Below are 18,073 nucleotides of genomic sequence, written 5' to 3'. Positions count from 1 at the left end.
ACGAACCAGCCAACCACCTCAATGTACTATAGGACGTGTAATGAAATAAGACACAGGACTGGCAAGATCGACTTTTTTTTTTAAAATAAAATACAGGGCCAGTAGTTGGCTTAGGGGGTGAATGGGCTTGCTATCAACTCTGACAACCTGAATATGATTCCAGGGACCCGCATGATAGAAGAGAGAAATGACTCTCCAGATTACCACACTCATGGCCCCCAACACCATAAAAAGTTAAACATAAATAAATAAAATACATAGGGCACAACAAAGGGTAGAACTGAATGGACCTATTTGTAACATTTCACTGGAGCTAAGTCTAATAAGATCTGAGGTCAAAGTGTTTATTTTTGAAGTTGTTTTCCTCCTTTAGCTGTTAACACAGTGGGTTGTGCTGGTTGTTTTTCTATGTCAAACCAGCCTTGCATTCCCAGGAAAAACCCCACTGGGTCACAATCTGTAACAACTGTAAGCTGCTAGGCTTCAGGGCTCCTTCACAAAGGGTATTTTCTTTCAGATGGTTTTGTCTGATCTTTGGGTTAGGGTAATATTGAAAATACTTAAAATGATTTAATATGCATTAAACTGTCATGGGGAAGAAGTTGTACAGAACCTGAGTTCCCTTTCTGTGCACAGAGCACCAGCTTCTGACTCCCTTTCTGGGTCTGCCTACCTCTCCCTGCTTGAAAGGCTGGAAACTCAAAGCATTGCCTCTGATTCCAGGGGAACCACAGATTTATCCCTCTCTCCATATATGCTGACCTGGCTCCTATTACCTTTAACATTTGCTTTTCCTCCTTTTTCTGTAAGGAGCCAATCTCCCTACCCAATGGCTCCCGTGAAAGCCACTGAAATGGTGAAAATGGCTAGTCCCATTGAAGCCAGTTTCTTCCATCTCAATCCTGTCTTCACCTCTAAAAGATAAACCTTAGTTATTTAATGGACTCAATAAAAGGCTACCAAGGAAGACACAGAATAAAATCTGTAGAAGATCATGCATCAGAAGCCCCATAAACCTCTCCAATCTCAGTTCACCTGTATGTCAGCCTGATACCCATCCCCACAAACTCTTCAGTGCCTCTGACACTCCCTGCCATCTGTCTGGGGTTTGTATTCTCATATGCAATGGCTGTCACCACCAGCTCTGTCTAGGTAATCCCTACCCACTCCCCCAGGACCAAGCTTTGCAAGAATCACAGCCTTAGTGAAGCAACCCACAGGCTTTTGTTTCATTAGACCAGTTGCAATTTGTATTTTGTGAGCCCTGTCAGGAAAGGAGTCCCCTTGGGCTAGCACAGTGCATGTCTCAGTGCCCCTTGTTACCCTGGCTACTGACTTACCTTCCCTGTGTGCCCTTTCAAGTTGGTGATGTTCTCCAGGCTCGTGGTAGTGAAGATGTGGATCACATTTCCGTTGACTGCGGCGAAGAGGTGACCTCCATTGCTAAAGGCACACTACAGGGAGGGAGGGAAGAAAGAGGGGAGCATCTGAGTGGAGGAGGCTGGGGACTCTGGGTGGGAAAGGGCTGTTTCCAGACACCATCAACGATCCTGTAGCTCAGCGCCAACATCCTGAGGCTGCCCTGTCTACTGGTCATTACACTGCTCCTATCACTGAGCCTCAGGGCGTCTGCAGAAGCACTGCTTCAGGCTGGGGAGATGGGGAGGTGATGCTTTACCATCACTGTCCTGCTTCTTCAAGCCACCTGAGATAAGGCTGATGGGCTGTAACCGCATCTCACTGGTGACACTGTTTCCTCGGCTCCTCCCGGTCTCCGCTTTTACTCTCTCAACTGGGACGCTCATCTTGGGATTGCTTTTCTGCTCTAATCTTAATTGAGATGCACAGCCCAATCACAGACGGAATCCCACAAGACTTTAGGTCCAGCAAAATGATTTTGGTGGGTGTAGAAAAGTGTGGGCAGAACCGTGCACTTCACGAGTTTGGTGAGAGAGCATCGGCTGCTGTCTTATGTCCCCAAAGTGTTATCAGACAGACTCTGGTCCCACAGTCCTTACCTCCTTGCACCCTCTGACAGAATATTCTTTGAAAGGGCGGATATCATCAATGAGCAGGTTCATGAGGCGGAGTTTGTCAGCAAAGCCCACCACGATGAAGTGTCCCGATGGGTGAAGGCTGATGGTGTAGGCCTCTTCTTGGTACTCCTTAAATAGCTCCAGGGTGCTGTGAGAAAGAACAGTTCCTGAGTTATGGGCCGAGCTCCTAGCCCTCTCAGGTCCCCCACTTTATTTGCTTTTGTGTATCTGAGCTATTTCATTGCTTGCAATGACTGCTTTCTGGGCTCTGGCTGCTGAAAGGTAATAATAATTGCACGGATTACAGCCAACATGGAGAGCGGTCAAAATACCATACACAAGCCCAGCTGAGAGTCCGAGAATTACAAATCATTTCTCCCAGCAGCCTTTTGTACACAAGAGTAAAGCAGAATTTAGGTGCGGTCTGGGTTTGGAGATCCTATTATTGGTAGAGGGCTGGGGTGGCTGGGGCAGTGAGGAGGAGATAGAGGAGGAGCCAAAGGTCTAGGGAGATCCCTGCAGCAAGAGGAACTGGGGAAAGGAAAGGGACAGGGGAGCGGAGGGGACAGAGGCATTAATGGACAACGGTGAGCTATGTGAAGTGCTTACCTCTATGTTCCTATGGTCTAGAGCAGTGTCTGGCACATAACAAACAGTTAATAAACCAGAGAGTAATTTTCTAGCCATGTGAGATTGGGAGACAGGTGACTAATTTGATAAAAGGCTTTTCCAGCTGGATGCTTTTGGTCGTTGAATTGCAAACCTCTCTAATGAAAACACTCTGCATAAACAGGCTTAATGATTGACATTTTGTACACACAACAGCAGCGAGCCTTTCCCTCCTTACTTTGATTCATAATTCCAGATGCGGACGGAGCGATCCAGAGAACAGGTGGCGATGAGGGGTTTGCGGATGCAGGTAGCGAGGCCAGTGATGGACGCTGAGTGCAGCGGGTACAGCAGGTACTCGAAATGGGCAGGCTCTCCCTGGAGAAACCACACAGAAATGAGATCCAGCAGGGTGAGCGGAAGGATGCCTATATCCTTCAGCATGAATTATTAGTACCTGGGAACCTCAGTTAGCCTGTGCACACAGAAACCACGCTAAGGCAAACTGTTTTGATGTTTCATGTGGTTTTCCTAAGATACTGTTATTGGTGAGGCCATGGACTGCGGTGGAAGGGAAGGTGGAGGGCGCCAGCTAAAGGGTATGGTATGGGCTGTTCTCTTTATGAGCTGATGGATAGGTCCAGTAATTAACTACAGCACTGCTTGTTCAGCTCTCAATAGTGAGGCTATAAACCACCACTGGGCTAGAGATGCAGCTTAGCTGGTAGACTGCTTGCCTAGCATATACCTGAAATCCTGGGTTTGACCTCCAGAATGGTATGAATGGGAGAGGGGATGTCCACACCACAGAGGTAGAGGCAGGAAAGTCAGAAACCTACCCACATGGATAGCTACAAGGGCTATTGAGTCCCTGTCTCGGAAAAAGCAAAAACAGCAATAAAAACATCCCCCAAAATGTGACTGAAAAGGATATGTTAAAATTCTCAGCTGAGATTACAGGTGGTCTGTAGTAATTATTTTGTTTGTTTGATTTGACAAATAAAGCTTGCCTGAAGATCAGAGTGCCCAGAGTTAAACCACTAAAAAGCAGACAGTGGTGGTATATTCTTTTAATCTCAGTATTCGGGAGTCACACCTCTTTAATCCCAGCACTAGGGAGGTAGTGATATGTCTGGGTGGAGAGAGGAATATAAGGCGGGAGGAGACAGAAGTTCAGTGCAGTCTGAGGTTTGGTGGAGACAGATGGAGTCTGGAGATGCAGTCTGAGGACAGGATCGCCCCTTGGGCTAAGCATTGGTAGAGGTAAGAACTCTCTGGTGGCTGGCGCTCTGCTTCTCTGATCTTCAGCATTAACCCCTATATCTGAATCTGGGTTTTATTATTAATACCAATTAGAATTCATGCTACAGTGGTCTGTTTTCTTCCCTTTGTGTTTGAGTCCACGCTGCTAGGGGACACATGTCTGGACCTCTATTTTATTGATGAAGTGTGCAGCGAACAGTGTGAGCTTCATCGTCCACGGCTCTTTTTGGTTATGACGTCTGGAGTGTTTTATGGTCATTTCCTTTGCAATTCCAAAACAAGCCACATACACAAAAAAAACCAATCATGAAGATTATATACACATCTTTGGGCTGTGGATAAATATGGTAGTAGATTGATTTCTTTGAAAAATGCGACTTCTAGCGGGACATGTGGGATTTGAATTTGATAGGCAACATCAAGACTGCATGTCCACCCCCCCTCCCCACTCCCAACCAGAGCACTTTGGCACACTCAGGTTTTCTGGGTGCACGAACCACACAGCTTTGTGTGAAACTCTATACACATAGTGAGCAGCCTCTGATGGGTGGGCATCTCAGTGTGGACTGGAAGGGACTCTGATGCCCCTGGAGGAAGCTCACCTTGCTGATCTCAGTGTGGACTGGAAGGGACTCTGATGCCCCTGGAGGAAGCTCACCTTGCTGATCTCCGTCAGGGACATGGTGATGGAGTAGAGTTGGTTCCTGCTGGTGCTGGCGATCAAGGTTTCTTCTGATGGGCTAAAGCACAGGCACAGAACGTCCTGTTTGTCCGACTGACTTGGGTCCGTGCTTTGTGGGTCCGTAGGGATCTGCTCAAGGCACAAGACAGCACCAGTTATTTTCAGGCAGAGCCCCACAATGTCAGCATGACCCTGGTTACAAGGGTTCCAGTCACAGACTCCTGATCAAGCCCCGCCCTGAGCTTTCCTGGGTCTGGAGAAGGGAGGACTGGTGTTGTCTCTGCTTCCGTCAGTTTTAAATAGCACCAGGTGTTCATTTTGCAGCAACTAGCGTCTGAATAGCAAGAGAGCTGAATGTGTGGGAATGAGCGGGCCAGGCAGCCCAATGTAAGATCCCCATCATACACATATTGTTTAAACCTGTGCCAGCACCCACCTGTTCAAAGGCCAGGGCATGGGCTCGCTTGGCGCCCAGCATCCCTGCGTGTACTTCAGCGCATGGAAGGGATGTGGTGGCCCCTCTACAACATGGGGTGGGCAAAAGGGTTAAGGAGAAGAAGGGTTCACTGCTGCCTCCAGTAGGCTTGGAGAGAAACAGTTGTTCCCAATGAGATAAAATAAAACTAGATTTCCTTTCCCTCTCTTTGTTAGTAACCAAATGTGCTGACTGGCCAGCCTGCCCAGGTCTTAGTTTCCTAGAGTAGTGGTTCTCAACCTGTGGGTCGTGACCCCATTGGGCTCGCATATCAGCAATATACATTACAATTGCTAACAGTAGCCAAGTTACAGTTATGAAGTAGCAACGAAATAATTTTATGGTTGGGGGTCCCCACAACATGAGGAACTGTGTTGAGGGGCCACAGCATTAGGAAGGTTGAGAACCACTGTCTTAGAGCCTGTTTTGTTCCCTGACAAATGCTCAGGAAGATGGGGGGTCTGCTCAACACCGAAACCTTCACCTAGTCGCACCTCCTTGGTGTTTTTACACTCTGTGGGTCCCTGGGGCATGGGACACTGGGTTCTTGTTCTTGGCTCCCTATGCTTGGACATAACCCTGCCTGTCTTCCTATGTCCCTCACTGCTCACTCCACAAGCCTTCCCTGAGCACCCTTTGTTACGGAGATAGGTATCTCCACAATGTACCAGTAGCCCCTGGGAATGGGAGCCCCATCTTGTCACATGTATCACACTGTGCAAAGTAGGATGGGAGCTCTGGGCTGAGGACCCTGTCCAAGCTGCTCCACCGCTGTGTCCCTTTGTGTGCACAAGGGGCCTGGAGTATAGCAGGCATTCAGGGGAGAGATGGATGCAATACATGGCTGGAAGCAATTATGGATGGATGCAGTAAATGCATGTATGTGGCACTGTTCTCCAAACACAGGAAGTTCCTGTAGAGAAGGGGTCATACCTGACTCCACTGTGTCTCAGCCACCAAGCATGAGATCTGTCCCCATGGTAGGTGCACAACAGATATGTGTTAAATGAGCAAAGGACCCTTTAGTCTTCCTTATTCTCCCTATTCATTTCCTACTTCCTCCCTCCCTCTCTCTCTTTCTTTCTTCCCCCTCTCCTTCACTCTCTCCTTTCTTTTTTCTTCTTTCTTTGTGTGCTTGTGAGGACTATGTATTTGTTTGTGTGTGTGTGTGTGCGTGCACCAGTGTATGTTCATATATCTGATGGTCAGAAGTTGACACTGAGTATCTTCCTCTGCCAGTGGCCAGGTCAGAGGAGCAGCAGGTGGCAACTGACTTCAGGAGATCGGCCCACCAGAAAGCAAAGCACTGATGGCTGAATCTCAGCTGGGCAAGGCCGAGGGCTTTGGCTCCAAACTGTCTCTTGCCACTTGCTTGCCACTGCTGTTTTTCTCTGGTAGCTGGCATGGTGTGAATGGGTGTGGGGGGATCCCCACTGCCTTTAATATAGTGTGATTATCTCATGGAAATATTCTGTTATACTGAGCACTTTTACCTGTGGATTATTGAAGATGCTTTTGTCTTAAGATGTACTGTTTAACTGAAGCAATGATTTTATACAATAATAGTGTTAGTTTAAATAGAATTTTGACGTTTGAGAGTTTTAAATTAATATAGTAAGGGATTGTGGTAGAGGTTGGTTTAATGGGAACATTGGTATAGATAAATGTAGGATATGGTGTTGCCCCTACCTCTGATAAAGCAGGGGCTGCAGAGGACAGGAAATGAGGACACGGAAGTGTCACACGGGACTTATGAGCATCTCTTGAGGGGTGGCATAGGCTGTGGCTTAGGTTAACGATTAAGGGAAATGACTGTCCTAGAAGCAAGGCTAGCTCAAGTTTTGTAATCTTAGCTTTCACAGATTTCAGTGAGTATTATAGCTAAAACCAAAGCTTTAAATAACGACTTAAGGTTAGGTTACGATGTTTTTGTTAATGGCCCTGAGATAGAAAATCTCGGGGAACAGTTTAAAGTTTAGAAAGGCACACAGTTGAGTGAGGGACTTGTTGGGGTCAAGAAAAAACAAAGACAGCCCAGTTATTATTAGCTGACATGCCTTTCTTTCTAGGATGGGTTGGTTGATCAAAAGTGATGATTAATTTCTTGTACCTGTTTTTGCCCTCTGCTTCCTGTTATAAAAAAAACTCTTACTGAATGTGTGTGCACTCTGAGGATTGAAAGTAAAGCTGACTGCTTGTTTTTGATATATAAAAGTTTAGATTTTGAGATTTTTTTAAATAAGATTATCATTTATGATAAATAATAAAGCAATTGATCCTTTCCTTGTAACCACAATATGTAGCCTGCCAGTAAAAGAACTGGCTGAGAAAATACCTTGCTTACTTTTACTCTGTTAATCTGTAGCAAGTGCTTGGACATGAATGTGTGTGGGTTCTTGAGGATAATTTTTTTTCACTTCTGGTATGTAAAATGTATGTTTAATCATGTAAGGGAAATGAAAACATGTTATTTTTCACCTGTGTTCATTATAATCATTCACTTTTTTATATTGACTGAAAGATTTTGCTGGGGTATATAAGCTGCAAGGGAAAAATTAATGACACACAGAAGGGACACATCTGGATAGAGGTAAGAAAAGAAATAAAGAGGAGAGAGAGAGAGAGAGAGAGAGAGAGAGAGAGAGAGAGAGAGAGAGAGAGAGAGAGAGATGATAGGAAGACCCTAAAGGGGTGTGTGTGCACACATGCACACATTTTATCCCACAGGCCCCAGAGAGTTGAATGTTACTCCCTCAGAAAAGTCAAGTTGAGAGGTTGGTTTGCTGACTCTGGGGCTCCCCTCATTCCTGAGCTGAGGGGGGCTGGTCCTCACAGCAGCACCCCTCTATTGCTCTCCACTGCAGCTTTTGAGGCAGAGTCTGTCCCTGAACCCAGAGCTCACTGATTGGCTAGACTGTCTGGCCAACCAGCTGTCAGGATCCAACTGTCTCTGTCCTCCTCCCTCAGCCTGGGGCTTATAGGTGCTCACTATGGAACCTGCCTTTTGTATGGGCGCTGGTGATCTGAACCTTGCTCATCACTCTTGAATAGCAAGAGCTTTGTCTACTGAGCCATCTCTCAAGCTCCCTATTTTTCTATATCGTTATCTCTTAGTGATTCTATCCTAACATGGGGGTCTCAGTGAAGACAGTGGTAGTGTCTCTAATTGTAACACTAAGTATTTAAGAAAGTGGGAACAAGGTACCGGGGACTAGGTAGTAGGCTATGTATGTCAGGACATGAAAGTTTTCTTTCTCTGTGTGCACAGTGGGTTTTCTGCCACGGTCCAAGCCCACAATTCCAGCTGCTTTACTTTGCTCTGATTTCTGATCAAATGCCACCTCCCTTGGAGAAACAGTCCCCGGATGGTTCTGGCTTCTGGGCTCCTTCCCGGCTGTATTTTCTTCCCTGGGTTGTTCTCATCTGACATCCTCTTCATTTTCGCTTCTCTGCTTATTGAATTCTGAGCTCGGGCTCTTCATGTGTTGCCCCCCCCCCCCCCCACGCCTTGTGTCCAGCCCCCACACTGAGCCTGCAGGTTCAGTAAACGTTTGATAAACATCTGCTACATTTCTTTCTGGGCTAAGTAAACTACCACTGTGTTAGCCTGTGCCTTCTCATTCCCCACACTCCTTGTTCTTTCTCCAGTTTCCCTATTTCTGGCCTCTTTCCCAGGCTTCAACTTCAAAGCCTGGACATCATTTCCGGGTGCTCGTTGAGAGTACGCCTCCCACCTCTGCCCAGAATTAGTCTTCACAAGGCGTCTCTCTTCCCTTTGCCCCTGCTACCATGGCTGTGATCTTAGGCCTCACTAGCTTTGGGCTACACTAACCAAACAGCTCTCCACTGATTCCTGGTTATAGCCATGTGGCCACTGCCATTCTTTGAACACTGAGCACCCAGCAGTACATGTGGGGATCTACACAGCCTCCCGGCTCATCCCGTCTACCTCCACCTCTCATGGGGGTTATCACATCATGCTCTAAACAGAGAAACAGCTTTGGTAGGTGCAACAGCTCACTTCAGCCAATAAGTCACAGATTCGTGTCTGATGCTATGTATCATGGGCAGATCAATTTTTCTTAAACATAACCCTTTCCACCCCAAATCCTTGTGGGCTGCTGAAGTTATGTTACAGACTGGCGTTCGCTGCCTTTCACTGCCCACGGAGCCCGTCCCTTCCTTTCAAGTGACATGAATCCCTCCGTTCAGGGCAGCAGGGCATGTCCTAAATACACCATTGCCTCCCCCTTTGCTGCGTAAGCTGTTGTCACCACCTGGAGTCCTGGTTTATGTCCTCTTGTCAAGAGTCATTCATTTTCTAAGATCCCTCAAGAAGAGCATCGAATACCAAGAAGCCTTCTGGGCTCTTCCCCAAGCTGTTGTACCGTGCCCATGTCCACAGCTTTCTGTGTTGAGGGCCAGGGTAGCCCTGAGACTTTTCCCGGGATCCTGAGATGTGAAGTAACCATCTCTAAAACTAGGTACATGCTGGCCAAAGCCAGTAATGGTCTAGGGCCAGGTCTTGGGGAAACTGCAGTTTTCAGGTCCTGAGGTCTTGACCTTCCCCCCCTTGAAGGGCTGTGGTTTTCAGTCCCATGGCTGTTGAGTGCTTGATCTTTGACACACTTGAGCTATCCTGTGCTTCCTTTGTGCTACCTTCTTGACTAGCTTCCTGCTGACTCCATTCCACTGTGTGATAGTTTTCTGCTGACTCTGTCCTGTTTTCCCTCTGCAAGCCGTGTATAAGATATTGCACTTCTTAATAAACTTGCTTGCGTGAGCCATCGGCGTAAGACCCCCTGATTCCAACTTCCCTATCCTCTTTATGTCCTCATCTCCTGGTCTTCCCCCTCAGGGCTTTGTCACTGAAGAACAACTTGCTGGTCCAGGTCATCTCTGTAGCGTTTATTCCATAAATGTGTGTGCTGGGCAGTGTGCCTATATAATAACGGAACACATATAGATATAATGATGGGAGGGTTGCGGGATACCAGGGTTCAGAGAGGAAGTCTGTCTTCATTACATTACTTGGACACATTTCCTCATAGGACTTAAATCCAGATCCTGCTACTTCTAAATCCAGTTTTACCAACCCAGTTTACCCACCCCTAGTTTCTCAGGGTGGGGCTCTCTGTCTCCCCCCAGTCCTTCCTGCAATGCTCTGCCAGAGCATGGCTGCTGCAGAACAACGCCCTCAAGGGCCCCATTTGCGTCCTCCTTACCCGGATTTCCCTGCTCTCTCGGTAAACGTCCTTCTCTTCCACCTTCTCAAACAGCAGCACTCTCCCCGGACCAGCGGAGCAGGCAAATCCCTTGGAATAGGCAGCGATGGCAAACACCTGGGGCATGGACATGTGATGGGCGTAAGCGGTTGCCACGACCTGTTCAAAGGAGGGGACCGGGGAGCTGGGTGGTGGAAACTCGATCAGGCTGGAAGAGGAAAAGAGCACGGAGTGTTACCGGAGGCGACCCCTAGGAGAAGCATTGTGCTCTGGAGGGGGCAAGGAAGAATGGGGGCACACAGATTTCATTCCAGGACACAGGAAGCAGAGGCAGGTGGATTTCTGTGAGCCTAAGGCCAGCCGGGTCTACAGTGTGAGTTTTAGTATGGAGGCCACATAAGGAGACCTTGTCTTCTGAGAGCAGCATGGGGGATGTCCTCGGTTGTGAGTGGTGCCACCCACTGATCTTCTTCCCCAGGGCCAAATGGTGCCATCTGGCTTGGGAACTCTACCCAGCACAGAGAGTACGCCTGCTAGACAGAGGGTGGCGATTCTTAACTTTTGTTTAGAAATCAGTGGGTCAGGGGACTGAATATAGTAAGGTCATACAACTGCCCAGCAGAGCTGAGATTTGAACCCAGGTCTCTCTTTTCATCCATTCACTCATGTAATAAATATTTATACCTGCTCATAAATGTTAGAGTTATAAGGGCTCTGTGAAACAACAGTAAATAAGATCAGTACAGTCCTTGCCCCCGGAAGCTTCAAGTCTTGGGCTTATGTGCTGAGGACTGTTAAGAGGCAGGCAGCTAGGCATGCCACAAGCATTAGAGGCTTTCTGAGGGCAGGAACTGGAGAGGTGCACCGCTTTAGGTGAGCAGAAGCCGAGCTCTTAGATGGGTTCTCCAGGACAAACAGGAACAGGTGAGCATGTGTATTGGGGTAGGGGGCAGACAGAGAGAATTACTCTGACTGAGCACACAAGAAACAAGAAAATGTGTTGGTCATGCAACGAACCCAGAGAAGAGACCTGACATTCCTTTCCAGGAGGGGAGAGGGGCAGTGATGCCTGGGAGGAGCTAAGGGGCTTCTGTGCTGGGAGTCCTGGACCCACCAAAACACTGTGCATACAGCAGATGTAAACATGTGTCTTCACCAGATGTTATAAGACCCCAAGGTTCTGCGGTATTATAAGGGATAATCTGAACTACCTAAGGTAAGTGGTCCCTAGTGAAGGGGGAAACGATTCCATCAAGAATTCCTTAGGAAGCCCTTCACAAGCCATAAGATAAGGAGGTGCCAACTGGCACAGGGAGGGATTGTGGGAATTGGGGGGACCAGTAGTTACTGAGGAGGAAGAACCCACAGGGTGCCAGGTGGCGGGGAGCTTGGGCTCTGGGCTCAGAGAGAAGGGAAATGGAATTCTAGCCCTGTCATACAGCAGTGCTGAGATCTTAGCCTCTGGCCTCTGGTCTGTAAAAGCTGGCGTGATGATGATATGACCTGGGAAGGACGGGACTCACATGGGCTTGTCAGCAGTGTCTGTCACATCCCACGGCACAGCCTGCCACGTGTGAGATGTGACCACTGCTATTATGGGGCAGATGAAACCGAACCCCCTCCCCTGTACCCCGTTACCACACAGCCTTTTGTCTGATTGTCCTAGTTCACTTCCATGTCCCCTTTGCTCCTGGTTGCCTCCCATTCAACTGTCATTGCCTGAGGGCCTGTGTTTCCAGTACCTGGCTGGGCGCTTAGCACACCATCAGGGCTCTGAGGCTGGGCAGTGGTTGCACACACCTGTAATCCCAGCACTCACGAGGCCAGCGGATCTCTAAGTTCGAGGTCAGCCTGGTCTACAAGAGCTAGTTCCCGGACAGGCTCCAAAGCTACAGGGAAACCCTGTCTCGAAAACCCAAACCAAAAAGAAAGAAAGGAAGGAAGGAAGGAAGGAAGAAAGAAAGAAAGAAAGAAAAAGAAAGAAAACTTGCTTTTGGAAAAAATCTACAATTTTGAAGACTTGTCATTCTGAACTGTATAAAATGAGATTAGGCATAAAAATAAAAACTTGTATTTAGGCAGGCCATGGTCATAACGGTTGTGCTTGAATAGAGATAAACGCTAAAATAGGATGAAATGGGCATAGTTGGTTTTCAAGGTGGAGAGGTGGTGTCTTAAGATTTCTTTGTTCTCAGTTTCTGTCTATGGAAGTGCACTGCATGGGTACGTGGTGCCCTCAGAGACCAGAAGAGGGCGCCAGATGCCCTGGAATGGTTGTGAGCCGCCTTGCGAGTGCTGGGAACCACTCCTGTGCCCTCTGCCAGACCAGTGCATGCTCTGAACTGCTGAGACATCTCTCCGGTCTCAGGGAGAGGCCTCAGGAGAAGCCCACGAGGGTGGGCACTAGCCCAGTGGAAGGCTCTGTTACCTCTCTGACTCGTGGATGATCTCCAGGCTCCTGGAGCTGGTGGGCTCCTTCACCATTATGCTCGTCTCCCAGCGTGGGTCTCCAGACTCGAAGAGGAAGAGCCTGCCTGTGTCAGTGCCAACGATGATCTTATCATCGGACACCCAGGCGTGGGCTAGGTAGTTTGGGGATTCTCCCCTCTGGAAATTGGTTTGCTTTAGGGTTCCTTCAGCAAAGCGGAGAAGCTTAAATATCCCGTTCCCAGTGACACAGACTTGAGTATTATCCTGGGGGTTGATGCTGACCTGCGAAATGTCAGGAGATAACAGAAAAATAAAAAGACAGGCTGACTCTTGGTGGGGTTATTCACCACTTTACCAATTAACATTCACTTTAGGTACTTCATAATATCTTGTACACAAAGTGATGGAATTTTGTATTATACTTGATAAAGATACACATCTACATCTACTGGATGGAATTTCAGTCGACACTTGTTTTTAAAAGTAGAATGAACAATCTTTTCCATTTTTGTAGCCCAGGCTGGCCTTGAACTCACTATGTAGCCCAGGCTGGTATGCCTCCTGTCTCGACTTCCTGAGTGGTGTGATTACAGGCATGCGCTAACATGTCTCCTCATATGCACAGAGCTATACTCTGGCTCAGCACGAGGGAATGAAGTTCAGTTGGAAACAGAGTCATGGGGTTGAGCGGGTGTCTGGAGGCCTGTCGGGTGGAAGAAAGCACACATCCCACCAGATCCATCTCCTTCAGCTGGAGTCTTTATCCCAACCCACGCTAGTGGTAGTTAACCTGCTGCCTTCACTAGACGGAGAGCAGCTTGGGGGTACATTGCTGTCGAGTCTGTGTCCTTGGGATAGGTGCACAGGGGACGTCCAGTAGATGCTCACTGGATCTTCTGCAGAGGAAGTCCTCTCTGCTCTGAGAAGGGGTCATCACCAGGACACTACGGCCTGGGTAAATCGGTTGTCCCCATCTTTGTGATTTGGCCATCAATACTCTTCCCATCATTATATTAAGAAGGGGCATGAGTGCTTGGCTGACGGTGCGCTGGCCCACACGTCAACCCGAGAGATGAATGACGCATGCTCAAGGCTCTAATGAGCTAGTATCTGTACACATGGACAGTACAAACGTCTTGAACTTGTGAAAATGAGTACAAGACACTGGGCAGGAATATAAAACCTGGGATTCATTGCCAAAGAAGTCAACTTACTGGTTGTCTAGTGGGTCTTCATTCTGTCCTGAAACCACAATAGAAAATTCTGTCCTCTACACAACTGTAACTTACAGTTTCTTACACATCTACCTTTCCACTGGGCATGGCGGCATCCACCTCTAGTCCCAGCAGTTGGGAGGCAGGGAAAATTGTAAACTCGTGGCTAGCCTGAGCTATGTAGTCACAACCTGTTCTAAGATAAAAAAAAATAACACCCCTCCTAAACAAAATAAAAACCCAAATCTATTACTTTATATGGCATTTCTGAAATCCTCTGACTGTCCACAAGTCTACTGCCAAGGGGCCGGAACTGAGGAGAGTCAATTTTAGACAGCACAGCTGGGTCTGACCTGTGCTGGATGTAGTTCTGGGCCATAGGGAAGAAAGCAGATGACAGAGTTGGGGGAAGACCTGGCCCTGCCTTTCACCACCTCTGCAGTCTGGGATGAGCTGCTTGGCCTCTTAGAGCCTCGGGCCCTCACCTCTAAGATGGGACAATAACTACCTCTGCTTTATGTGCTTCTTGAGAAGCTCAGGGTTAAAACACACGGGAGAAATGAGCGCTGTGGGACAAAATCGGTGTTTATGCTTTACAACGGGGCAAGGCACGTGTCATGTCAGGGGGTACCTGGTAGATGGGGTTGTTCTGAACATCAGATCTAATAATGGCCATTACTTTCTGCTTTTCCCATAGCCAATAGACGAGGTTTGACTCTGGAGGCGACGTCTGTGTCAGCAGGTATTTAGAGTCTGGAGAGAAAGCCATGCTGACAAACTTTTGAACTTGGAAGTCAAAATTATTCAGGACTTTGCGCTTCCGGCAAGGGATGGATGACAGCTCGTAAATAGTGATGGTAGGTCTTTCCAGCACAGTCTCGGAGATAGCGAGGTATCGCCGATTGGGGCTGATGGACAAGGCCAGCATGCCCTGACTCTTGTCTGAGCCTGCAAAAGGAGGCAGAAGGGGGACTGAGGGCAGACAATGCTTCCATCAAGGTCCAACCAGGCTTAGCAAGGGGCACCACCGGCAGAGGAGAAACGTGTACGAATGTGCAAAGATCAGTCCTTGGCCATCCCTTGGTTTAACTGTATGCAGACAACTGTGAGAATGACTGGGATGGGTGCCTCACTAGGTCAGTTAGGATGCTAAGGGATCTTTCTTGAGTCGGGACCAGACAGGAAGGAAAAGGCTGCACATGGCAGGAAGAGCCTGAGTAGTGTATGGCTGTAGTAGAGGGTGCAGGACGGTGGGGATCCCAAGGATATGGATTGTTGGAGCACTGTGTGGGCGTCAGGGGAGACCAGGGATGGGCCGCCAAGGGTGGGATAGGCTCTAAGCCTACAGCCTTCACGCCTTGAGAATCCAGCATCTGGTACTCTACTGTCGAGGCCGGATGCTAACTACTCAGTTCCTCAGTCTGGCAGCTAGGCAGATGCGGAAGTCAATGATGAAGCTTTGTGCTTCCTTGATAAGCAGAGACACATGCATGCTCTCTTTCCTTTTCCTAGAGTTTAGACGACAGCCAGAAGCAGCCAGCATCTTGCAGCCGTGCAGTAACAGGCAGGAAATGAGAGCTGTGGTGAGAATCTAAGTGTGAACACTTCATCCAGACACGCAGTAGGGCCACAGCGGCCACTCTGCTTTTGTGGGTCTCTTCCTTCGTTAAAAATGATAAAAACAGGATTGATGACTTTTCCACAGGATCGGAGTTAGGTTCCCAGCACCCACATCAGGTGGCTCACAATCACCGGTAACTCCACAGACATAATTACAAATAAAAATTTAAAAACAATAAAAATCGGGCTAGCAAGATGGCTCAATGGATAATAGTGCTTGCTGCTGCTAAGGCTGATGATGGAAATTTGATCCCCAGAACTCACAAGGTAGAAGGAAGTCACAAATTCCTATAAGCTCTCTTCTGACCTTCATATACATGCCATGGCATGAAGGTGTACAAGCATGAACACACACACACACACATACACACACACTGAATAAATAAGTATAATAGAATTGAATATATGTATATTATATAGTATACATATAATTATATACATATATGTATACTATATCATATACACACATATGTTTATTATACATACATATATAATTATATATACTTTCTGGTTGCACTAACATAGACAAAAATATAATTCAGGCTGGATTTACTATCATTATTGCTGTATTCATTTTGTTCTCACATTAATACAAAGTAAAATCTTTTCATAGGCCCCAAAGTGTTGTGGGCCCTGGGCACTGTGCACAGGGATGGGTCACCTGTGGATGTGAGCCTCAGATGGGGTTGAGTGAGGGAGGGGAAGATGCACTAGAGGATTGTGTGGGAGTCCCTCTGTGACAGGCTCCATGCTGCTACTTTCCAGCAAGCTCAGGAGGGATGAGCACGTGGTTCTGTAGCAATCTGCCCAGCACACGGGACTTCTGCAGGAAGGCTGGAGAAACAGCTGTGTCAGAGAAGATGAAGGCTCTGGGTCAGTGAGACACCTGTACAAAGCTTGGACTGCCGCTGGGAGGCAACAGAAGCCACTGGGAACCTTCATGAAGGGTCAGATGTACATTGTGGAAAGATATCCCTGGAGCTGTGTGTGGAAGGCAGTCCTGAAGGCAGGGGAGCTGGTCAGCAGGGGATGCACAGGGCTAGAGGTGATGGGAGCACCATGCTATATGAAGGCAGCAGGAACAGTAGACACGGAAAAGGGGGGACAAGGGAAATGTTAATAGGTGGAACCAGCAGGCTTCAGTGATTGACTGGGAGAAGGCATGAACAACATCGAGGTTTCTGAGCTCTGTGGAGAAGTGGGAAGCCGAGGGTGGAGTACAAGCGGAGTAAGTTAGACTCTTAACTTAAATTGGCTCCTCTGAGTCACTGAACTTCCACTATGTGTATTTGTTTCTAGATTTTAATCATTTGATTGACTTACATTTAAGTTTTCAATCTATCTTGGGCCCAATATGAGAAAGGATAATTAGAGACACTTGGGGCTGGAGAGATGGCTCTGAGGTTAAGAGCATCTCCTGCTCTTCCAGAGGACCTGCGTTCGAGTCCCTCTACCTGAGTTTGGAGGCTCAAACTGCCTGTAACTTCAGCTCCAGGGGATCTGATGTATGCTTCCAGCCTCTGTAGGAACATGCGCACTCACACAGGCACACACAGTTTTTAAAATAAAAGAAGTAAGACTCTAAAAGGCTTCCCACTTCTCAAAGACAAAACTGGCTAGCCTAGCATTGACTCCTAACACCACTTGTATATTAAAGTTACATATTTATATACATATTTTCTGGGATACTTATGCCTGGGCTTCATTGCATTGGTAATAATGTCTTTAACATGAGTCTGAATATCCAGCAAGGAGAGAACATGAGGAAAGAGGAAATAATAAAAACGGATTTTGAAAAAAAAAATTTTGATCTCTTAAGCCCGGCAGTGGTGGTGCATACCTTTAGTCCCAGCACTTGGGAGGCATAGGCAGGCTAATCTCTGTGAGTTTGAGGCCAACCCTGGTCGACAGAGCAAGTGCCAGGACAGGTTCCAAAATTACACAGAGAAACCCTGTCTCGATAAAAACAAAAACAAACAAACAAACAAAAAACAAAAACAAAAGATGTATACTTGGAATTCCATAGTGTGAAACTTTGGGGGCAAAGGGGTGTAGAAGTTGGATAAGATTCTGAAGCTGAGGGCAGAGGTCGGGACTGGAGCGAGGATGGGAGGGAAAGGGCATAGTGAGAAGTTAAAGCTGGGGACATGCTTGTGTCTGGAGGAGGCAAGGGGACCGCGTTCACACCTGTGCTTTCTGCCAGGCGGCGCTGGGAAAAGCGTTTCCCCCCCTCACTGATACCAGTCTGCGTGCTGGGAAAGCACGCTAGTCTCTGCTACAGCACAGGGTTTGTGGAGGGGCCATGGTTTCATTCATTGGTTCACTTACCAGTGCTTGGTGTAGCCATGTCCTGCGCAAGAACAAGCATGCTGAGACCTGTGTCCTTAAGTGAGTTTTGAGAAGACAGTGGTGTGCACTAAAGCAAGATGTCTACAGCGTCACTAGGCAACACAATGCTCTGGGACCACTGCAAACACAGTCACTGATGGCAGTATTTCCATGTGGCCCACGAGCAGACT

At 47.7% G+C, this 18,073-nt stretch overlaps 1 protein-coding gene across 1 annotated transcript in view; it reads right to left on the bottom strand.

Annotated features, from left to right (window-relative positions):
- The window catches only part of Cfap57 (cilia and flagella associated protein 57), a 69,461-nt gene that overhangs the window by 45,578 nt on the left and 5,810 nt on the right, over positions 1-18,073 (bottom strand). The window contains exons 3-9 of the mRNA XM_038333772.1: positions 14,566-14,882; positions 12,719-13,002; positions 10,291-10,498; positions 4,567-4,719; positions 2,884-3,023; positions 2,019-2,184; positions 1,341-1,454 (exon numbers count right to left, since the gene is read on the bottom strand). Coding sequence (XP_038189700.1) covers positions 1,341-1,454; positions 2,019-2,184; positions 2,884-3,023; positions 4,567-4,719; positions 10,291-10,498; positions 12,719-13,002; positions 14,566-14,882 — 1,382 coding nt within the window. The remainder of the gene's footprint in view (positions 1-1,340; positions 1,455-2,018; positions 2,185-2,883; positions 3,024-4,566; positions 4,720-10,290; positions 10,499-12,718; positions 13,003-14,565; positions 14,883-18,073) is intronic.

The sequence above is a fragment of the Arvicola amphibius genome, chromosome 6, assembly GCF_903992535.2.
Source record: "Arvicola amphibius chromosome 6, mArvAmp1.2, whole genome shotgun sequence".
In the NCBI taxonomy this organism is placed as follows: domain Eukaryota; kingdom Metazoa; phylum Chordata; class Mammalia; order Rodentia; family Cricetidae; genus Arvicola; species Arvicola amphibius.
Note: the sequence above shows the minus strand (reverse complement) of the source record. Positions and strands in the feature narration are given on the sequence as shown.